Source organism: Marmota marmota, unplaced genomic scaffold (assembly GCF_001458135.2).
Source record: "Marmota marmota marmota unplaced genomic scaffold, marMar, whole genome shotgun sequence".
Lineage (NCBI taxonomy): Eukaryota > Metazoa > Chordata > Mammalia > Rodentia > Sciuridae > Marmota > Marmota marmota.
The window spans coordinates 499,418-523,695 of NW_025999983.1; the positions used below are offsets into that span (position 1 = coordinate 499,418).

Consider the following 24,278-nt stretch of genomic DNA (forward strand, 5'->3'; position numbering starts at 1 on the left):
CTGCATGTTTTGGTGGCAGTGCGGACTCCCTCAAGGCTTGCGGGAAGGACTCACTTGATGGGACCCAGGAAAGGCTCTCCAGTCAGGGTGAATGCAGGCACCTTTGGGTGCAGGGTATGCCTCCTTCTGGCACCTGGCACCCATCTGCAAGACTGGCCTCCCAGCAGCGGCCCTTCCTGCTCCCCAGGAGGAATGCCCTGAGGTTATGTGCACTCAGGGGCCCTCCTGGGGACGCAACACCAAGGTGTTCTGAGAGTCTACATGCTAAGAACAGGCTCTGGGCGATGGCTTGTTTTTGGTAGGGGCGGGAAAGAGTCTGGTAGTTTTTTTAGAGTTATTTGAGTAAAGCAGACCCCAAGTGTGTACACTCGAGTCTACTGCTCTCCGTAGCACTGGCCAGACACTGCCCTCCATCTACCCGAGCAGTGGCACTGACAGCTGAGCTACTCGGGCTGGGCCTTCCTTGTCTCTGCACCCAGCCTGCCTCAGTGCCTGCAGCACTCTCAGCAACAGTCGTTAGGGTAAAAGGAAACTGGGCATGCACCCTCCGCTTGTTGCTCCTCTCTGATGAGTACAGCAGGAGCGAGCGACAGTCCTCCCTGCCCTGGCCTGATGGGGCCTTACCCACTCCACCTGTGTGTGTTCAGTGTGATGGACGGCAAAGCCTCGACTCTTGCCTATAAACACTCTGTCTAAAATGATAAAAATGCCAAAAGTGTATCTCTTCCTTAGAGGAAAATGACAGCCAATGCAAAAACCCGTCATCTAAAAGTAACACAGCAGGCACAGGCAAGAATTAGCTGCAGTTGCTGAAAACCTGGAGGAAGGGTAAGGTATTCATGTGGATTCAGGTACTGAACCACATCCTAGTTTCTAACTTCAAAAGGAAAAGATGGCTTTCAGTTCATGACTCTGGCCTCAACCTCCTCTTCAAATGGAAACCAAGCTTCACACCATACTCATGGAGCAGAGTGACAACACATGCCTCTTGCTGTGATGTGTCCAGCATAACAGGTATCCAATAGGCACATCGTGTGTCCCTGAGGTGACACACGAGGCCGCAAAACCACATACGTGCATAATGTGTCTAAGGTGATGCATGAGGCCACAGAACCACATACATGGATCACACATCCAAGGTGACACACTGAGGACACAGAACCACGTATGTGGATCACATGTCTAAAGTGACACATGAGAATACAGCACCATATACGTGGATCACATATCCCTGAGCTGACGCACCAAGGACACAGCACCATGTATGTGGACCACGTGTCCCTGAACTGACACACAGAAGATATAGAACCACATACGTGGATCATGTGTCCCTCTGCTGATGCACCAAGGACACAGCACCACGTATGTGGACCACGTGTCCCTGAGCTGACACACAGAAGATATAGAACCACATACGTGGATCACATATCCCTGTGCTGATGCACCGAAGATACAGCACCATGTATGTGGATCACGTATCCCTGAGCTGATGCACCGAGGACATGGCACCATGTACGTGGATCACGTGTGTCTGAGCTGATGCACCGAGGACACAGAACCACGTATATGAATCACGCGTCTAAGGTGACACGTGAGAACATAGCACCATATATGTGGATCACGAATCCCTGAGCTGACACACTGAGGACACAGAACCACGTATGTATGTCAGGGATCCAAGGTGACGCACAAGGACATGAAGGTCACACCAGCCACAGTGGGTACCCACAGCAGCACAGGTACTGCTGTGGACTATATTTTGCTGCTGTGTAGTAGAAGCAGCAGGAACAGCCTGCAGGCATGACCCAGCACTAAAGAAAACCTGTCACATGTGGGGCCACTGCAGAGATACCCACAGCAAGAGGCTCCATCACACATCCCACCAGTTCCCAGGACCTCCCAAAAAAGAACATCTAGCAGCCCTCTTCCTTCCTCTGTAGTAGCCATGATCTCTCCTGCCAGGTTCCTATGAAAGAGGGCCAGGGATTCTCAGGCTTCCAAGAAGTTCCAGAGACATCCATGAGCAGCTGCTGCTGAGGCCAGGTGGCAAGCTCGGCTCACGGCAGCCTCAGCTGGCCTGGCTCAGTACTACCTCCTCAGAGCCCAAGTGCAGGGCTGTATCAGATCTAGAGATTGGGAGAACCCCACACTGGCTTTCTGACCCACCAAGACAGGTCTAGAAGAGAAACAGTGGAAAGGCCTCTCCCCTCCAAATTGCAAATCCAAAAGCAATACAGCCCTACCAGCAGGATTTCAGAGCTTAGTTACAGGACCTGTTCTTTAACCTGTGCAGAAAATAGATGGATCTGGGTGATCATGGACTGTCGCCCACTCAATTACAGCACACAGCAGAGGTTTTTCTCTGTGCTGCCAACCTACCAGGAGTAGTCTGGAGACAGCAGCATAGCTCAGTGGCCGGAGGTAGGGCTTGGCTACCTCTCAGTTCTTCAGAAACAGCCAGAACTCAGGACCCTGTCTTGCCACTGCAAGGGCATCATGGGGATGGTCCCCTGGAGCAATATCCACAGCAAACACAGAACACCCTGGATATCCTGCAAAAGACAGACTCCAGAGATGGGACACAGACCTCCCCAAAGGGCAGAGGGTGCTACCTAGAAGCTGCCAGTGACCTGGGAATGTTTGGACATATTCTCCAAGAGGAAGGACAAGTGCCTCATCGTGTATCCACAAGCACCAAGCAAGAGGCAAGACCTTCCCAGATGCCTGGACCACTCTGCAGGGAAGCCTGGGAGCCATGGCTGATTCTTCTCCTCCAACCCTCCAGTTCCTGTACTAAGCAGACCTCAGCTAGCAACACGGAAGGGGCTGTGCTTCACGCCAGATCCTGACCAGACCTGCTGCCCAGCACCCAGCCTCACCACCCACCCCACCATCCAGGAGCCCCTTCCTCAGTGCTGGCCCAGGAGCTGAGGACTGCATCAACGGGCCCACACCTGTCAGCCCTCACCTGACCTCTCCAACCAACCAGCTGTAGGCTGTTAAGAGCAGGTGCAGGCCACGCAGAGTGCAGCCACATGCTTCTGGGTAATGGCTTGGTGAAAAGCAGATGCCCTTTCCTCCAATGCAGGCATGAGGACATGCTCCAGACATTTGGTTTCAGGGAGGTCAGCCCGAGTGTCATATGAACAGCTCAGGCACAGAAGGCCAGAGGATCTGAAGAAACACAATTTGATCCCTGATCAAGCTGCCATGAAATCCACTTCACCACCGGATGCCCCTTTTAAAGGATGTTAAAATCTATTTCAACTGTGTTTTCTGTTACCAAAAGCACTGTGACTTCATAAGACAACTTCATTTGTGGATTTCTAGGCTGAGTGCATTAACATTTGTTTCTTCTTATTGAAAGTCCAAATTTTCAACAAAGCTGTATGTGTAAGACCAATAGTTTCATTCCACTTGTTCTTCTCTTGGCTGGTATAGGTCACTAGGTTCTCAGTGTACTGCAAAATCGACTTTAAGAACCTGTTTAAAAAAGAGGAAAATTAGTCTATTCATTATAAAATATAATGATGACTTAAATTATTGAAATTACTTCTCAAGTTAAATACCACTTAATTTTTATAGATTCAAGAAAAAAACACAAAAAATAAAAACAACACAAATTGAATGAAAGACGAAAATGCTGAGAGGCAAATGCCACTTGGATGGGCATCTGAAAGTTTACAAGATGAAAATTCCTTTTCACACTCTCTAAAATCCAGACAAGACATTCCTAAGTAGTGGAATGTGATTCCAGAAAGGCTCTGGGCCACCTGGATCAGACTGACCCAGCGCAGGAGCACGACATGTGTGATGACAAAGGACATGCCTGGGCCCTTGGTGGGGTGCAGAGCCCCTTCCTCATAAGAGATGCCTTCCACTGGAGACAGCCACTGATGCTCAAGTGTTCTCCTTAAAGATATCCATCAAGGTGGGCACAGTGGAGCACACCTACAACTCCAGCTGCTTGGGAGGCTAAGCAAAGAAGATCAGAAGTTCAAGACTAGCCTCAGCAACTTAGTGAGACCCTGTTGTGAAAAATAAAAGGGGCTGGAGATGTAGCTCAGTGGTGGAGCACTTGCTTAGTACGCATGAATCCCAAGTACCACACCAAAAAAGAAAAAAAAAAATCCATTAAGAAGAATGGCTGGGTATGGTGGCATATCTTGCAATCCCAGTTATTTGAGGCTGAGGTAGGAGGATCACAAGTTCAAGGCAGCCTCAGCAAATTAGCAAGATCCTGTCTCAAAATTCAAATGAAAATGATTGCAGATGTAGCTCAGTGTAGAGCACCCTGGGGTTCAATCCCTAGTAGTGGAAAAAAATGTGCATCAAAATGACAGTGAGTCATCTCTGATCAACGGGAATAAATAAATGCCATTTTTACTTTTTCAGAGTTCTCCTAAAGTTTCCCAAATAGTATAACTTTTCTATACCTTTTTAACTTGGAGATTTTAAACCTAGAGGGAAGTTAAAGACAAGACGCAGTGAAGACCACAGATGTTCTGTCCAGGGCAGTGTTCCCAGCTGGCAGTGGTTCTGGTCCCAGGGACATCTGACAGGACCTAATCCACTTCTGATGGTCACAGCTGGGGAGTGGTGCTGCAATGTGGTGGGTGGCTAGGCATGCCCTGAACCTCACGGAGAGCACAGGACACGCCAGAGCGGGTTCCAGCCCAGACCCACAGTGCTGAGGCTGAGTACCCCAACTGAGTCGCAAGCTGTGCCCATACTATGCACAGCCACGCACACTGGGCTGCTTCACGTCAGCATCCTGGGTTTGGTCTAACACGCACAGATATGTTGCCCATGCAGAGCACTGTCTCATGGCCACAAAAGTACCCAGGACTTGATGGTGCAGGGAGGCTCATCAAGCACAGGTGTGGCTTGTGCAGGATGTCCAGGGGCCTCCTCTGCTTTGGAATCTCAGGATGTGAAATGGGTGACACAAGGGTAGCCTACTTTCAGATCCCTGGATCTGGGTGGTCCTGAAAAATGTACTTCCCAAATCTGAAACTGTCAGCCATACACAATGATGCTAGTTATCTAAGAGCTGTCTGGGTGTTGCAGGGCTGCCTTGAGGTCCACCCAGCCTGTGAGCCCTCTGCCTGAGGCAGCTGTGGGTCCAGACAGAGCCTCGAGTTGCACCTCTCAATGCCACACCATTTTTACAGCCTTCACCCAGCTTGCACCTGGACACCAAGTTATTTCTGCACAGACTAAAGAATTCTAAAAGGATTCACACACAAATCACATGCAATTTTGTGGAATGTGCCTACACTGGGTGTCAGCCTGAAATGGTCACAAACTTATCAGCAACAAAATCTTCACAGAAGGACAGCTAAGGGCCCATTAGAATCCATGGAGGCTAAGGGGGAAAAAAAATCACCACAGAATGTCATCAACAAGGGTGATAATGACTTAAAATTCCCCAAACATGATTCCTTCCTCTAAGTAGGACATACTTACTTCAGATACTGCTGGTGCTCTTGAGTGCCTTTTCTTTGGATGACGTGAATGCTGACCAATTCCAATGCAATGAGCAATAAAGTCAAATAAAGCACGCGAGACAGAAGCCTGATGCTGAGAACAGACATAAGTAGACTCAGGTTGGACACACACACGTTTTCCACTTTCATAAGAATGTCCCACCTATTCCACACCTTTTCAAGTGTCCTGAAGTCCAAACATCGCATCTCAGAAGATCCTTTTCCAGACACTGTGAGCCCAACCCCTGCACCAGGCCCTGCCTGTAGTGGTCAGGCTGGGTGGACCCTTCATGCACCCCTCTTCGCCTCCATGCCCACGCACCAGGCCTTCTCTGCCCAACAACTGCACTGAGACCGCAGTGGCCCTGCCCCTCCTCAGGCGCTGTGCTGGGGAACTCCAGCACAGCCCAGTCAGGGCCCAGAGCCTCTGCTCAGCTCCCATGCTCTTGGTCCTCTGCCGCACCTTCCTCACAATTCCATGCCCAGAAGGGCTCTCACAAAAAGGAAGATCAGTGGCTTACATGTGAATGTCACCTGCAATGTCACCAGACTCAAAGAAATACCAAGCAAAGCCAGACCTTATTTGTCCCATGATACTGGTAGAGCCTTTTAAAAATACTGTTTTAGAAGGGATGCGATGTTAACAGCACTACCTTGTAAACTGTAAGAGTATAACCCGAGCACTTCCTCTGGAAGCAATGCGCTAGCAATTCCCAGGACGAGCTTAGGGACACCCACAGCACTCAAGCCACAATTTGGAAACTTGCCCCCAAACTTGCCCCATGTTGTATTATCTGACAGACATGCTATTAAGGAAGAAACCACAAAGCTAACAAATACAGTTAATATGCTATCAGATTTTACACCCAAATACTCCTTTGGGCAAGTAGGTCCCATCTGTACAAAGATTATTCTGAAACAGAAAGCAGTGTAGTTCTCTACAAGAAGGGATCCCAAATGCATCCGCAGATACCTCCCTGCCCAGCTGCCTCCTGCAGGGCAGCAGTGGCCACACCTGTTCAGCATACGCACGTAGTTCTGCCGCTGTCTTGAGCGCAGCCTCCTCTCTACCCACTGCCTGTGCCTCAGCTGCAGGGAGGTGGTGACCTGGCTAGACACACGCTGGCACTGGGCGCTGATGCTGCGGAGCACAACCAGCACTTCGAGAACGCCTCTGGGGCAGAAGAGGGTGGGGATGTGGATGTTGCAGAGCTCAGCAAGCAGCTGGGGCCACCTGCAAGCAACAGCAGGAATTCAGGGGACACACCCCATCACAAGACCCCCACTGCCAGCTCCATCCAGCCTGGGCCAGCTAGCCTGCACCCTCTGAAGGACAAGGACCAGCACGAAGGCTGTGGCCTGGTATGTTGGTAGAGCTGGGCCTGTGGCATATGTGAGATGAGTACCATTTAATGTGTGAGCAGAAGATGTGTTTGTGACGTCAACAGACACACTGTGACTGGCTAAAGATCACCAAGCCTCACCTAATAATTCTAGGGGCACCAACCCAATGTGAAATTCCAATACACGACCTAGCCACTAAGACCCAATATAGCACAGCCCCCCCACTTGCAGCCCTAATTTGCCCAGGGTGCTTCCAAGTCCCCAGGAGGTCCAGGCACTCACTTCTCGGTGGGAAGCCCAACCAGGTCACGGAAAGCAAGGTGATCCTCAGGCATGTGGTGAAAGAGCTCATGCAGAATCTTTGTAATTAAAGAGTTGCAGGCATTTGCTTCAGAATTACCCTCCAATCTAAAAAATAGAAAATATCCAAAGACACATTACAAAAATTAAAATGCCCACATTAGTGCCTGTGAAAAGCACTTATCTCAGTGTTCAACGAGTGATGAACTTACAAAACCTGAAACTCAGCTTCCCTAAATATAAAATGAAAATAGCCACGGTCATAGAAAACACAACATCACATGGCATGCGCGTAGCCACACGCCCCACAGAGGAGGGTGCCCCCAGAGGAGGGCGTCCCACAGAGGAGGGCGTCCCACAGAGGAGGGCGGCCCCCAGAGGAGGGCGTCCCACAGAGGAGGGCGTCCCACAGAGGAGGGCGTCCCACAGAGGAGGGCGTCCACAGAGGAGGGCGCCTTGTGGTCCTGACAGCACACTTCCTCCACTCCTCCTCCTGAGTTCCAGGCTCCTCTTTCTAAGTGTCCACTGAACAGTGTTGGGTGGGCATCACGTCTTCACCACACACCCGCCTCCAGATCTGTGCTGCTGGAGAGACTGCAGGCAGGAAGGCCTCCAGGGCTCGCATGCCTGTGGCACCACGGAGGGCAGCCACACCCCATGGTCCCAGTCCCCACAGTTTGGTGGTGCCCACTGCAGCTGGCAGCCACAGGGACTGTGCACCCAGGACGGCACGCACCTGGCTGCTTCCTGACTGAGGTCTTCCGGGAAAGGCAGCAGAGGCCAAGACCCGATGCTCTTCCCACAGCTCAGCACCTGGGAGGAAACGTACTTTTCTTACAACCATATCCTAGAAAGTATGCTTTCAACTGTCACAGATGTTAAATCACCTTCTAGAAAATATGATTTGTAAAATTGTTACAGATTCTACATTTGAAACTAAGATGGTCGGGCTCTCAGAAATCTGGTAGATCCAGCTGAGGGACAGACACCTACACCAGAGGGTAGTGGGTAGTGAACATCTGGATGGCTGTGGACATGTCCACAGATCCCTCTGACACCCTCAGTTCAGATGTGGGACCTATGTCCGTTCCACTGAGCTGGCACCAGCTTGGTAACTGGTCTGTGTCCAAGACAACAAAGCGGAGAGAGGGGCCCACGTGGCCCTGGCTCTGGGTGAAGCAGCCATCACCTGGGGACTGATTCTCAGGGCCCCTAGAGACCTCTGGTCAGCTTCCAGGCTTCCTGGGAGAGACACTGTCCAGCAAAGCCAAGGGGACCACAGCCCAGTGACACCCAGCTGAAGGCACACGATGAATCCCTCAGCAAAGTTCTCTAATTTCTCTCCACAAAACTCAGCAAACTGACAGGAAGCTGCTGATACGCAGAATGTGGTGACACCGGGCCACAGCAACACCAGAGCACAGGGCGCAGGACCGTGGGCCAGACTGGAAAGCGAGTGATCAAGAGAGCGCACGAGCAGGCCACCGTGAGGACAGGAAGAGGCCACCGAGGGCCAGGGAAAAGGACAGCAAAAGCAACCGAGACCTGAGAGGCTGTGGCCAGTGCCAGGCCGTAGGGCTAAGCCTGCCCTAGGGAGCCTTCCCTCCACCCGCTCTCTGAAGGTGGGCCCTGCAGCAGGCTCCGGCACCCCTGGCTCTGCAGGGCCATCTTGGAGAGCACAGTGCATGACAGGTACAGGGCTGCAGCAGGATGGCCTCAGAGGAACCGGGCAGAACGCCCGTCAGGCACCACTCAGGCTGAGCCCCACCTCAAGGGCACGGGATGCTGGTGACGCTCACGTCCTCTGGGGGAGGAAGCTGTTCTCACTGCCCTGGCCTCCTCAAGGCCCGCTCCTCCAGGCTGCTCTGTGAAGGGTCCCTGCCCGGTCATGTGCTGATCTCACAGCTGCCCTGAGGGGGGCCACAGGACTGACACCCAGTCCCCTGTACCACCCTCATGTCCTGCCATCTGAGAACAGAGCACCTAGCCAATTCCCCAACTCGGACTTCCTGGCAGAAATGCTTAAAATTTTGTCTGAATTTACAAGTCAACGAAAGCTCAGAGTAGAGGAAAAACAGCTTTCCTCCCCACTGACAAAAGCGGTTCCCTGGGCAGATGACACACTGCCACCGGCTGCTGGGCTCTGTGCGCAACACTTCCCAACTCCCAACATCTGATTCTAAAACATCCCGAGACACACACTACCATCGTTCTCAACCATCAGTCACAGGAAGAGGGAGCCACGTGGCTGAGCTTTCCCAACAAGCAAAAGGCTGTGACCATAAAGTGGCATCATGGCCACAGGCTGTCAGGCCCTGAAGGCTGGGCGGAAGGAGCAGCCTTACACAGACGCTCATTCCCAGGCACCCTGGATCTGGCGTACCTGCTTTTTAAGCTGAAAAGCTGGGTGGCAACGAGAACTGTAGCCTTCTGCAAGTCTAAACAGCCCTTTTATTGCTGCTTCCTCCTAGTTCAGGAAAAAAATAGACATTAGTTACAGTTTCTGGTTAGGTTTTCAGTTTTCTTATATTTAATTATAAGTAAGTTAGAATTTAAATTCCTCATTATCTTCTTTCAAATAGCTTCATTTAGAATCATTTCATTAGGTATGAATAAAAACAAGTAAAACTATTCATTAAAATAGGTTAGACCTGGGCCGGGTGCAGTGGCACATACCTGTAATCCCAGCAGCACAGGAGGCTGAGGCAGGAGGATCACAAGTTCAAAGGCAGCCTCAGCAAAAGCGAGCTGCTAAGCAACTCAGTGAGACCCTGTCTCTAAATAAAATCAAAATAGGGCTGGGGATGTGGCTCAGTAGTCAAGTGCTCCTGAGTTCAATCCTCAAGACACCACCCCACCCCACTCTCAAAAAAGAAAAAAAATAGATTGGACCTGATAGTCAACTCATACTTAACAAAAGGATTTTCTTTTCTTTTTTCTTTCCTTTTTTGGTACCAGGAATTGAACCCAGGGGCCCTTTACCACTGAGCCACATCCCCAACCCTTTTCAAATTTTTTAATTTTGAGATAGGTTCTCACTAAGTTGCCCAGGCTGGCCTTGAATTTGCAATCCTCCTGCCTCAGCCTCCTGAGCCACTGGGACAACAGGCATGCACCATTGTGCCTGGCATGAAATGATTCTAAATGGAGCCGAAGAACCGTGATAACATACAAAGGCCACATCCTCTGTCCACAATGCAACAAAATTATAAAAACACCAGGAATTGAACCCAGCCCTTTTAAAATTTTTTTATTTTGAGACAGGGTCTCACAAGTTGCCTGAGCACCTGCCTTCTGTTCTAAGACACACAGGCACAGGAGAGTCTTTGGAGGAGAGGGAAAGAACGTGTGCAGGAGGATGTGACTGCTGCGTTGAGAAGAGAAGGAAGGCATCACGGAATGTGGGAGACCAACCTTGCACGTGACTGGGTCACACTCCCCGGCTGGGTGCTGAGGCGCTCAGTCACAGAAATGTGGCAGAGCCTTCCCCACCCTTCTTGGGTCTGAGGGTCGGTGTCTCGTGCATGGGTGTGTCTTGCTACAGCCCCATGGGTGGAGCTACGCTCACCTGTTCCTTTGTAATATAACCCCTTGCTCTGTTTAGGATAGAATCTTCCATGGAAGTGCCTTGTGTGTGTCCCCTCCTCTTACTGTGCCCTTGGGTGTGGCCTACCCAGGTGTCAGTCAACCTGCTGACAGTGGACATCATGAAGATAGACTCAGCCCCCTGAAACCTGACCCCTCGCCTCATTTGAATAGCTTCTCCTCAATAAAAGGGGTCAGCGCGTGCTCTCGCTCTCTCTCTTCCTGCGGACCCTTAAGGTCAGAGGAGCCGTCACAGCGACCCCAAAGAAAAAGGTCTTTGTGTCTCTTGTGGGGTTACTTTGCACAGCCCAGTCAGCCCAGTTTTCCTGGAGTGACCCCTGAGCCTTTTAGTCTCAAACGGGAGGAAGTGGAAACCTGTCGGAACCAGCGACATTCCAGGGAGAGTGAAGATGGGTGGCCAGGTGGTGGCTTGGAGTAAGAGATTTGGGACGTATTTTTAAGACAGAAGACTGAATATGGAATGTGAAAACACAGGAAAGAGGACTTGGGAGTTGTAGGCCTGAGTGGTCACCTGCAAAGAGAGAAGCTGCACAGATGGAATCTCGGGACATGAGGGGCTCACCACGGGTGTGAACACTAGAACTTCCTTCCGGGTCACTGAGGGGTTTTCCACACCGTGAAACGTAGGTATCGGTTTTTCTGGACTAACCTATCAGAAGATAATATCTTCTGTTGTTTTCTGGGTTTGTGTTTATTTGACTGCACAAGTTCACATGGAGAGACTACAAAATAGGCAAGAAATTTCTGAAAAAAGAGTAATGTGAGATTAATTTGGCAGATATTAGGTTGCATCATGAAGTTTTAACAAAGGCAAGAGCTTTTAGCCAGAAATGGAGCTTGATGCACAAAGAACAAAGACGTTGATGCTCTACATGGTGTCAGATGACTTGCTGGCGATTTGTAAAGGAAAAAAAAAAATGTAAAGCTAGATTGTCTACGTCACACCCAAGATGAACTAAATTCCACTTGGATCAAAAGATGTAAAGGTGGGGGTGGGCAGTAAAAGCAGTAGGGAAGACATGACTGCATTTATAATTCCGGAAAGCAAAGAAGTATGCAAGATTGGGATACAACTGGGTGTGGTGGTGGACACCTGTAACCCCAAGGACTCAGGAGGCAGAGGCAGGAGGATCCCAGTTCCAGGCCAGCCTGCACAACTTAGTGAGACCCTGTCTCAAAATAAAATACAAAAGGACTGGGAATGTAATTCAGTAGTAAAGTGCCCCTGGGTTCAATCCCCAGATCCCTAGTAGCACACACAAATAAAGAAAGAAAAAAAATAACCCAAATGCAAACACCAAAGAGAAAAGAGTCAAATTCGAAAGACAAATAATAAGCAGTATGCACTGAAAATGGAAAAGAAGCCAACAGAAACAGTAAAACAGAAAGCATGGAGCAAAAGACTCCAACAGGCAGTTAAAACAATTCCAGACACCAAAGATCAAAATACCAAGTAGAGAAATGGGAAGAGGCAGAACGGAGGGTAGAGTCAGGCTGTGTGTCCTGCCTTCAGCTCAGAGCCCAGACAGCTGCAGAAGAGCTGCCCATGTGGCTGACGGAGGCCCACCCTGACCCAACACCTGACTCACAGAGATGCAGAGTGATTCCGAGATTCTGGCTACTAGAGCAGAGAACAAGAAGGGGCTCATTCGGGGGAACCTGCACCTGCTCCTCAGCACAAGGCAGGGCAGGGGAGGGAACCAAGTGAGGAAAGCTGGCTGGAAAAGTGGCTGGAGAAGCTGCTGGAGAGACAGTGGGCTGTGTGGGAAGCACTCGCGCTTTTCAACTTGTAAATGGAGAACTGTGGCAGGAGGCTGCCTTGTGAAGGTCATGCTTAAGCTTGCAGCTTTGAGAAAGAGGAATCTCTGAATCTTCACATCTTCCTGGATATAGCAGAAGATACTGTCAGGGGGAGTGCCTTTGCAGCAGCTGTACAGATCATACACACACGGTGAGATGGCTGAGATCTGAAAGCCACCTAGATCCACCGTCTCCCAGCAGCAGCAGTGGAGTGGTGGGGTGCACTGCACTGCTGGGGTGCGTGGCATTCCTTCCTGCGTGCCAAGGTCTTCTTGGGATGCACACACACCATCACCCATGCCAAGGAGGCCTCCCCACTCAGACAGTGACACCAGGGTCCCATCTCCTCTGCACCAGCAGGAGCTCTCTGTAACCTGGAGGCCATGTGGAGTCCCAGGGCCACCCTGGCTGTGCCAAGAAAGGAAGGGGTTAACAGCTCTGGGCATGTGGCAGCTCCCCAGCCAGCACACAAAGCCACCTCCATGCCAAAGACCAATCTGAGTGCTGAGCCACCAGAAAACACACCAGCACCCAGGCCCATTACCAGGCATGAGCAGGAGTCAGCAGGGTGAGGACTACATGGATAGCTCCATGCAAGCTTTTGAAGCAGCCTGATGATCTTGACATGGAATAAATATGCATAGCACAACCAGCACCATAATGGTTCTTTCAGAATAAAAAAAAAGACCCAACGATATGCTGTCTGCAAGACAGACATCTCACCAGCAAAGACATTCAAGACTAAGGATGGAAAACAAATGCAATCTGACACCCAGCATGAGTAGCTCTTTTCTTATCTGACAAAGCAGACATCAAGACAAAGTTAGAAGAGACAAAGAAGTCACATTTACCATTATGTACTGATAAAGGGGACCATCCAACAAGAAGATATAACAATTATAAGGAACACACTACAAGGGACAGATAGGCCAATAACAGTGTGACTTTAAAACTGGGCATGGTGGTGCACACCTGTAATCTGTTATTCAGGAAAGATGAGTCCAAAGGATTGCAAGTTCAAGGCTGCCTGAGACCCAGCCTCAAAATAAAAAAATAAAAAGGGCTGAATATACTTTCTTTTCAGCTGTTCTTAGAACTTTCTCCAAAACAGATCATATATTGGGCCATAAAGTAAGAATTAGCAAATATTTTAAAAATTGAAATAATTTCTTGCATCTTATCATAATTAAGTGAAATTAGATATCTACAGCAGGAAAAACTACAGAAAATATACACAAACATGGAGATCAAACAATACATTTTTGAATGATGAATGGGTCACTTAAGTAATCAGGGAAAAATTTTTAATTCTTAGAATCAAACAAAACAGAAACACAACATCCCTGAATCTGTGGGATACAGCAAAGGCAATAAATACAAAAGTAATAAATACACAGCTATAAATTTCTAAGAGGAAAATTTAGCTATAAAAATAGCTATAAATTTCCCTCTTCAAGAGCTACAAGTGCCTACACTAAAAAAATCAGAAAGGTCTCAAATAATCTAGTGAAACACCTTAAGTTCTTAGAAAAACAAAGCAACTCTAAAACTATAAGAAATAATAAAAATGAGAACCGACATTAGTAAAAGAGAGAATAAAAGAATACAAAAGAATAATGAAACAGAGTTGGTTCTTTGAAAAGATGAGCAAGATTGATAAACCCATAGTTAAACTAACCAAAAAAGACAGAAGACCCAAATCAATAAAATGAGAGACAAAACTGGGATAAAAAAAAAACTGCATCTTCATCAAACAGACACCACTGAAACTGAGAGGATCATTAAGGACTACTTTGAAAGCTTATATTCCAATAAATAGGAAAATCTAGAAGAAATGGATAAATGTCTAGACACATATAACCTACCAAAATTAAACCAAGAGAGCATAGAATATTTAAGGAGATTTAAGGAGAACAATAAGAAGCAAGGAGATTAAAGCGATTAAAAAAAAATCTCCCAATAAAAAAGCCCAGAATTAGTCTGATTCATGGCTGCATTTTGCCAGGCCTTAAAGGGAGAACCAACACCAATGCTCCTCAAATTATGTCATGAAATAGGTAGGCAAGAAACACTTCCAAACTCATTCTACAAAGCTAGAATCATCCTGTACCAACACTAGAAGAGGATATATCCAGGAAAGAACATTACAGACAGATATCTTTGATGAAGTCAGAAACAATGATCCTTAAAACAAAATCATTGCAAAATGAATTCAACAACATACTAAAAAGATCACACACCACATTCAGGAAGGTTTCATTCCAAGGACGCAAGAATGTTTCAATGTTAGCAAATTAGCAAGTTTACTAATCACGTAAACAGAATCAAGAACAAGAATTACATGATCTTCTCAATAGATGCAGAAGAAGCCTTCAACAAAGCTCAACACCCACTCATGTTAAAAACCCTGAAGAAATAGGAATACAATAGACTTACTTCAACATAATAAAGGCTATATTTGAAAAACCCAAAGGTACTATCAAGCTGAACGGGGAAAAACCAAAAGCATTTCCTCTAACATCAGGAACAAGACAAGAAGGTCCATTCTCACCACTCCTCATCAGACTTTGGCCAGAGCAATTAGGCAAGAGGAAGAAACAAAGAGAATACAAACAGGAAAGAAATAAGTCAAATTATCCTTACTGGTACATAAGGAAGACCTTAAAGACTGCACCAAAAGATTCTTAGAACTGATAAACAAATTCAGCAAAGCAGCAGAATACAAAACCAAATTTAAAAATCAATAGCTTTTCTATACACAAATAATGAATCTGCTAAGAAAAAAATCAGGAACACCATTCTATTCATAATAGCTTCAAAAAATCAAATACCTAGGAGTAAATCTAATGGAGGTTAAAAAAAAAAACACCACTAAACAAATTGTAGAATACTGAAAAAGGAATTGAAGAAGACACTAGAAGATTGAAAGACCTCCCATGTTCATACATTGGCAGAATTAATATTGTTAAAATGGAAGAGCTAAAATCAGCATACTATAGTGATGGGTGCACACCAAGGTTTAGAGCAGCACGATTCATAACAGCCAAGTTAAGGAACCAGCCTGCATGCCCATCCACAGATGAAGGGATAAAGAAAATGTGGTGTGTACACAGTGAGGTCATACACATCATGTAAGTGAGATGAGCAGACTCAGCACGTCCAGGGTCAAAGCCAGAGAAATGAGGGGAAAAAAAAGGGAAAATGGAAAGGAGAACCTTGGAGTAGAGAAAGGGACAGAGGTGGGAGGAGGTAGCATGGGAAAGGGGAGGAGCTGCAGAATGAGACCCAGGAAAGAGCACTGAGCAGAGAAGGGGAATGAAGGGAGGGGATGGGAACTGAAGGGCAGTAGGACAGATGGACATCACTCTCCTGTGTTCATATATGATACATGACCAGTGAAACTCCACATCGTGTTCAACCACAAGAATGGGGTCCTACTAGAGTAAGTCATACTCCGTGTATGTACAAACACGTCAAAACACACTCTACTGTCACCTTTATGTAAAAAGAATAAAAGAGATTAAAAAAAGGCGTTGACCAAAATAAGCTATGTACCTGTATATATATATATCAAAATGAATTCTACTTTTATGTAAAACTACAATGCACCAACTAAAACAACAGTGATAAATACAAGGAAGATGTCTTAGATTTTTTTTTTTTTTTGGTGGTGCTGGAGATTGAACCCAGGGCCTTGTGCATGCAAGGCAAGCACTCTACCAACTGAACCACATCCCCAGTTCCCTTAGTCAGTTTTTCATCACTGTGACCAAAAGACCCAACAAGAACAACAAAGAAAAGTTTGTTTGACTCAAAGTTTCAGAGGTCTCAGTTCACAGATGGCCAACTTCACCGCTCTGGCCCTGAGGTGAGGCAGAACCCTGGGAGGAAGTGTGTGCGGAGGAAGGCAGCTCAGGAAGGACAATCAAGAAGCAGAAAGAGCTCTGCTCACCAGGGACAAATGCACACCCTAAGGCACACTCCCAGTGACCTACCTCCTCAAGCCACATCCTACCTGCCTACACTTACCACCCAGTTAATCCATTCAGAATTAATGCACTGATCAGCTTAATCCTCTTATAACCCAATTGTTTCACCCGTAAACTTTCTTGGACTGTCTCACACATAAGTTTGGGGGTAAACCTCATATCTAAACAATAACAGAAGACTAGTAGAGTGGAGGAAGAAGAAGATAGAGGAAGGGAGGAGGAGAGGGAAAGGGGAAGTACTGCAGCCTGAAATGGAGCAAATCAAGTTAAACACATTTGTTTTATGTCAAAATGAATCCCTCTATTACACAGAACTATAATACATTAGCAAAAACATTTTAAAATACTGTAAAGTGGCAAATTATTGAAAGCAATCCACAAATTCAATGCAAATACCATCAAAACTTCAATGTCATATTTCACAAATCTAGAAAAAACAATCTAAAAATTCATACAGAAGCATAAAAGACCCAGAACAGCCAACGTAATCCTGAGCAAAAAGAGTAATACTGGAGACATCACTATACCTGATCCCATACACTACAGAGCCATAATAACAAAAGTAGCATGGTGTTGGCATAAAAACAGACACCAAGACTAATGGAATAAATCAGGAGAGAGACAAATCCACCGATATAGTCACCAGATTCTTGACAAAGTTGCCAATACAGGTGTTGGAGAAAAGACAGCAGTTTTAACAAATGGTGCAGGGAAAAGTGGATACCCACATGTAGAAGAATGAAACAAGATCCCTATCTCTTACCCTGCACAAAACTCGATTTGAAATGGATCAAGGAACTAAGTGTAAGACCAGAAAATTTTTAACTCTTGGAAGGAAATGGGGGAAGCCCTTCGACAGACTCAGGCAATGACTTTCTGAATGGCTCATGAAATAATTGACAAATGGGAATGCATCAAATCAAAAACCTTTTGCACAGCAAAGGAAACAACAGGCTTACGACAGCGTACAGAAGGGGAGAAAGCCCTTTGTCAGCTATCTTCTGAGGAAGGAAAATATTTGGAAAACATATGAAGAACTCAAAAAATACAGTACCAAAAGAAACAAATAACACATTCAATAAATGGGCAAATGAATAGAAACTTCTCAAAAGAAGTACAAATGGGCAAAAATTGTATATAAAAAAAATCTTCATCTTTAGCCATCGGGGAAATGCAAATCAGAACTACAATGAGGCTGGACTGTAGCTCAGTGGCAGAGCGCTTGCCTAGCATGTGGCAGGCACTGGGTTCAATCCTCAGCACCATATAAAAATTAACAAATAAAATAAAGATGGTTTGTCCCTACACAACTACAAAAAAAATTAAAAACAAAAAAAACCTACATCGAGATTCTACCTCACCCCAGTCAGAATGGCAGCCAACAAAAATACAAAAAACAATAAATGCTGGTGAGGACGCAGGGAAGAGGAACTCTAACACACTGTCGCTGGAAAGCTAAATTAGCCCAGCCACTATGGAAATCAGTAGAGACGTTCCTCAAAAAGTAAAAACAGGACTAACATGTACTGTGGAGATACCTGCACACTTGTATTTATTGAGGCACAATCCACAATAGCCAAGTTATGGAATCCGCCTAGATGTCTGCAGACAGATGAATGGATAAAGACAATGGTATATATAACAATCAAGTTTTATTCAGCCATAAAGAAGAACAGAATTAGGATATCATTTGCAGGAAATAGATGGAACTGGAGAATGTGAAGTGAGATAAACCAGACTCAGAAAGACACTTCCCATGTTTTCTCCCATACATGGAAGCTAGAGGGGAAATGGACATCGTGAATTTGAAGGGAGACCATTAGAGCAGAGAAGGGGGCAGGGAAGGGAGGGCAGGTAAGGGAGGTTCTGGGGAGTGACCCTGATCAAAAGATGTGCATGTGCAAATGTGCCACAAGGAAACCCACCTTCTGCATGACCAATACACACCAGTGAAAGGGGAAGGAAAGGAAAGGAATGTTGAAAGAATCCTGGATCAAGAGTCACTGCCTGGATCTGTTGACACTTGGAGAGCCATACCATTCCATCCAGACGTGCAGATAGGAGTCAACAGGATGAGCATCAGGACCGGACCCACACTCCAGGACCTGGTGTTACAGAACGTACTATGCAACAAGGCCTTGCCCATCCCCAATCTGGAGTACCTGCCCAGGGTGCTCACCCTGCAGTTGTACAAGGAGGCTATAATAGGGGGTCACATGGAGATGCTAAAGAAGATGGTGCTGTCCTGCCCCTTGGCCTGTTTGCCTGTGGAGTACCTGCTGAAGACAAGTGACGTGAAGGCCTTAAAAACCCTACTGAATGGGCTAAACTTGCTGATTTCCCAAAACGTTCACCCCAGGAAATGGAAACTGAAAGCAATCGATTTTCGGGAAGTGAATCAGGACTGCTCCAATGAGTGGTCCAGAGCCCCACTGGGCGCCTGCTCACAAGAAGCCACGTCTCCAAAGGAAAGAGAGAAATGCAGCCAAAGAGCCTGAAGCCACACTTGAAGATCCTCATAGATTTCGATCTGGACAAAGTCTTCCAAAGATTCCTTGGCAGCCTCAGGGAGTGGGTAGAAGAGAGAAAGGGGGTGGTCCGTATATACTGCGAGAAGCTGCAGATCGGGGGTTTCTACTTGAAACTCTCTAAATTCCTGAGGACTCTGCCATTGTACTACGTGCAGGAACTGGAGGTGAATGCTCAGCACTGGACTCGAGAAATAATGGAACATTTTTGTTTTTGCCTGATCGAGATGAGGAACCTTCGCATCCTCCATCTCTCCAATTTGTGCCCGCAAGTCTTCACCAGCCACTCGGTAAACAGGTGGTTTTCCCTAGATTCAGCCTTCAACTGCGGAAGGTGAAAAACCTCCACAAACTCTATGTGAACAACGTCTTCTTCCTCTACAGAGCGCTGCACAAAATCCTCCTGTAAGCACGAAGGGAGTCAGACTCCCTTGAAAACACTCTCGCTGAGAGGTTGTCTGCTCAAGGAGAAGGATTTAAAGCATCTATCCATGTGTCCAAGCACTGATCAACTGAAGTGTCTGTACCTCAGCTCTTTTTCCGTAAAAGATATGAGTCCTGAGCCCCTCCAGGTCCTGCTGGATAAGGTGGCACACACCCTTGAGACCCTGGTCTTAGAGTTTTGTGAGCTAACAGAGTCCCAGCTAAATGCCATCTCACCAGCTCTGGGTCACTGTTCCCAGCTCAGAACCTTCAGTTTCTGTGGAAACCAAATCCCCCTGACTGCTCTTAAGAACCTGCTGAGGCACACCACTAGCCTGCCAACAAGTGAAGTACCCTGCCCCTCTAGAGAGCTTTGACAAAATCCTCTGGGGTTTTTGGACTGAGATCAACCCCATGAAATTTGACCAGGTTCAGAAAGAGTTGATGCAGCTGGTGAAGGACACCAGGCCTGTCCACGACATCCAGATTTATTCTTACGATTGTGTTCTTCACCTCAAACGTACAGATTTTATTGCCTGAAACCCAGTGGCAATTTGGTAGGCAGGGGATTATTGACATGCACAACACATTAGCTTTCTTGGGTTGAAGTAAGGCTCGAGTGCGCCCCGCAGGCATGAGGCCTTGAGTTTGATCTCCAGAACCTCAAGAAAAGCTTCTTATAAATTTCTAATGGAGTTCATGTGTGCATATGGCCTCAAGTTTGAGTCCAGTCTTGACAACTCAGGAAGACCATCTCAAAATAAGGGCTGGGGATGAAGTTCTGGTCAAATGCCCTGGCTTCAATCGCCAGTACCCCTGAAATATGGGTTAGGGTAGGCCTTCAGGAAGATAGGTATAAGGGCCTTCATTTTACTATGTTACTTGGTCTTTGGCTCTATTATTCCATAATAAAAACGTATTAAATTTTCACTGCTAAAAAAAAAAAGGAAAGGAATGCCAGGCTCAAAGCTTTGTTTCTACAGGTCCCTCACACAGGTGCCTGCATGCACACTGATGCTCAGTTCAGCATCCTCCTTAGGAACCTTCCGTGTCAAGCAGAGTCATAATCCATGTGCCACCAAGGACAGCTTGGATGAGTGATGCTCCACTGACAAAGCAGAACACCAGACAGGTGACAAAAAATACTTTAGAATAAAGATAGCAAAGCACGTTTTATGAAAAATGCCAGTTACAAACATAACACACCTTCCTATGACCCACTCTGGGTGCCCACAGAAAGCACGTGGATGCCAATGGCTGGCTGTGCTTCTAATAATAACAATAAAAAGATTATTAATAATTAATTACACTTGAAAAATAAACTACATTCTTTCATTCCTGAGTGACAGTGACTCTAACTACCTTCTTCCCTGTGCAGTACCTTAAAAGCTGACAGTTCCTCTTCACCAGCACATCTGAGCACAAGTACTGTGGAAAAGGCAAGTAACTGACTTGCTGCTTCTCTTGGAAACTCAAGTAAGTCGATCTCCCCATGGCTCAAACGATCTCGCAGACGGGGGCCCTCCTGATGGTTCAGGAAATCCCAGAGAAATTCCTTACAAAATATAAAGAGGAAACGTTCTGTTAGCATTCCAGGCAGAAGGGGAAGCAAGTGCAAGGTGCAGACACGGGCCGCGCCTACACATGTGGAATGATAGGAAAAGTGGGTCTCCAGGACTGCGCTCATCAAGCTGTAGGGCTGGATTGTCATGGGAGGGCCCTACTGTCCAGGCACCAAGCAGGATGCACAGACAAGAGAGTCTGAGAGGACCTGAGAACTAAGTACCAAGGGGCAGATGGAACTCTCACCTTTGTTACTCTCACCCTTCCTCAGGGAAGGGAACTAGACTGTCAGCATTTGGAAACAAACTTTTAAACACAAGAAAGCTCGGCTCTCATGTGCACAAGCACAGCTCTCTAGTGCCTCCTCATTCCTCTCTCTCCCTTGGGCTCCTCTGTTGACCAATCTTCCCTCTTTGAGCGATACAGACAGCTGTTTCTTACTGTAGCAGCACATGCCCAAGGCTTCACACTCAGATTATAAGGAAAGGGGTCCTGGGCAAGCTGCCGATGGAGTCCCAGAGACTCAGGATAGAACTGAGTACCAGATATGCTAGGGAAATTGTCTGAAAGTAGGAATGGATGAAGAGCATCATGAACCCAGAAACTGGAATCTAGATCTTCCAACTCTCAGGTGGAAAAGAATACATATCTACTTAAAGCCTGAAGCAGTCATTACAGTATCTTCTTCTTCTTCTTTTTTTTTTTTTTTTAAAGAGAGAGAGAGAGAACTTTTTAATATTTATTTTTTAGTTTTCGGCGGACACAACATCTTTGTTTGTATGTGGTGCTGAGGATAGAACCCGGGCCGCACACATGCCAGGCGAGCGCGCTACCGCTTGAGCCACATCCCCAGACCCTACAGTATCTTCTTAAAGTACAAAACAGTGAAAGGAGAAAACAACTCTAAAACATTAATGGTTCTCTTCTTCACCCCATGATCAATCCTTTTAATCTACTGTTATATTTTACACATATATTTTACTTTCTCTACAGCACAAATACATATAACTACCAAATGCAAATACTGCTTTGGGACATGGCAGCTAAGTTAGCAGGCCTTCAAAAGGACAAGAATAACCAGGCTACAGAACACAGCCCAGGATGGAGACATGGCTCAGCCAGGTCTGGGACAGGTCAAGGCTGGGCTCAGTGTGGCTCAGATCTGTTCTAGAGTGCACCACAGCAAAATGACTTAATCCTAGACTAGAGAAGTGGAAAATGTTCATAAGCAGAAGTCACTAGGCTGGAAACTGTCAAATACTTACCATAGCAGGTTCTCCAAGGAAAAGAGGAAGTTGATTTATTCTGCCATCGTTCATGTGTTTTGCCAATATCTAAAACACCCAAAATAAACTGTTAAACTGAACCACCCACACATATAGGCACAGTCTCATTCATACACCCACACATACAATTAAAATATCAGTATTCCTAAAGTAATTATGTTGGTTAAGAACAATTTTCCTAAACAGTGGCTGCTGTTTTTAAAACTGCCCTTATTCACTTGATTTGTTTGAAACTAATATAGCATGTTAAATACTGAAGGTACATTCTTTGACTGCAAGTTCTGTGTGTTTGTACATGCCTGCACACCCATTGGTCACTTCCTAAATCACTCTTTACTAACCGTGGACTTTGAAATCCAATGACCCTGACCTAGAACTATGGACCTGACCTTATACAGCTTTGACTTTACCATCCAACTTTACCATCTAACACCTCTTTATCAAATGCATCACGTATTGAAGTTCACAGCAAATTTCTCACCAATGGGACGCACCTGAGGTGAGCAGCCATTTTCTAACTTCCACTGCACACTTAAGAACCCAGTGGTCATGTCTCAGGCCAAATGACCTGCAGGTGCACAGCTCTGCCTCTGGCTTTCCCTTGGCTTTCCCAACCACCTTATCTGTGCCACATTCCAGGGGCAAAAGAATCACCACCGGGGCTCACACATAGAAAGTGTCAATACTTACGGGCCACACAAGATACTTTTAATTGTGCTTCTTACCATTCTAGATTTTTGCTCTAGAATCACATCCCTCAATGCGCAGATTAAATGCATCAGCACACAATGTAAACACATAGTAGTAGATGAGGTATGTTCCACATGCAAAAATTCAAAGCTAACCTGAAATCTAAAATGCAAGCCTCCCAGGTACTGCGCACGGTGGCATATAGCACGGTGGCACATACCTGTGATCATGTCAACTCAAGAGGCTGAGGCAGGAGGATTGCAAGTTTGAGGCCTGCCCAGGCAACTCAGTGAGACCCTGTCTCAAAATACAAAGGGCTAGAGATATAGCTCAGTGGTAGAGTTCCCCTGGGTTCCTTCCACCCCGCCCCCGCTCCAACACACACACACACACACACACACACACACACACACACACAAAGTAAGCCTCTAAATAAGTGCAGCCAATAATATCAATATCCCTTGGCATTTTCAAACTTTGCATTCTGGTAACTTTAGAAAGTGGATTAGTAATTCTGGGTCTCAACATCAGCCTGAAAGTTAATTTAAATTTAGCATAGATTTTTATGCTTTTATCACTATGAACATTTTCCTATAAACGTGATCTGGGGCTAATCTCTATGTTTGTGTTTGTATCTTAATTTGTATTTTAAAATAAGAGAATGTTTTGTTCCAAATCACCACATAAATCTAGCTACTTACTTCATCAAAGGTAGTATAAAGAGTTGTTGACTGCAGAAAAGGGAAAAAATGGAGAGAAATGATTAAAGCAAAATATAATAAAGTAACATTATTCAAAGTAGAAAAGGTTATGGTCATGCCACAAAACTGAAATCTGGTGAAAATGACCTTCATCTAGAATACTTATGGGCAAACAATCATGTTATTAAAAACATGTTATTAATAACAATCATGTTATTTAAAAAAATGAAATTAAACCATATAAATCACGTGAAAAAAAATATTTGGATCCATTTTATCATGAGCGCTCATCATATATGATATATGGACATACGTACATTCAAACATATAACACAAAACACAAGTGTGCACACATAATATAATACATACAACACATAACATTATAGTAAAGGCCTTATAACTTTTTACAGGTGAAATCTCCATTGCAATGTTTAAAAACTCTATAGTCAAAAAATAGAACTGATCAGCAAAACATTAACCTAGGTCTGTATGAGCTCAAAAAACAAAATAGAACTTCATGATATGGCAAAGGGCAATAATAAAATAGATATTGAAAAAA

At 46.0% G+C, this 24,278-nt stretch overlaps 1 protein-coding gene across 10 annotated transcripts in view; it reads right to left on the reverse strand.

Annotated features, from left to right (window-relative positions):
* Nucleotides 1-1,713: 1,713 nt before the first annotated feature.
* The window catches only part of Ermard (ER membrane associated RNA degradation), a 39,600-nt gene continuing 17,035 nt past the window's right edge, over nucleotides 1,714-24,278 (reverse strand). For 6 of the 10 annotated variants that reach the window (XM_015498666.2, XM_048805761.1, XM_048805766.1 and 3 more), the window contains 9 exons: nucleotides 23,720-23,749; nucleotides 22,308-22,376; nucleotides 20,861-21,034; nucleotides 9,517-9,600; nucleotides 7,870-7,946; nucleotides 7,116-7,241; nucleotides 6,505-6,723; nucleotides 5,470-5,583; nucleotides 1,714-3,483 (listed from right to left, as the gene is read on the reverse strand). In XM_015498666.2, coding sequence (XP_015354152.2) covers nucleotides 3,327-3,483; nucleotides 5,470-5,583; nucleotides 6,505-6,723; nucleotides 7,116-7,241; nucleotides 7,870-7,946; nucleotides 9,517-9,600; nucleotides 20,861-21,034; nucleotides 22,308-22,376; nucleotides 23,720-23,749 — 1,050 coding nt within the window. In that variant the 3' untranslated portion in view covers nucleotides 1,714-3,326. Of the gene's footprint in view, nucleotides 3,484-5,469; nucleotides 5,584-6,504; nucleotides 6,724-7,115; nucleotides 7,242-7,869; nucleotides 7,947-9,516; nucleotides 9,601-11,996; nucleotides 12,623-20,860; nucleotides 21,035-22,307; nucleotides 22,377-23,719; nucleotides 23,750-24,278 lie in introns of those variants that run through there. The other 4 variants (XM_048805763.1, XM_048805762.1, XM_048805760.1 and 1 more) reach the window with 4 other exon arrangements.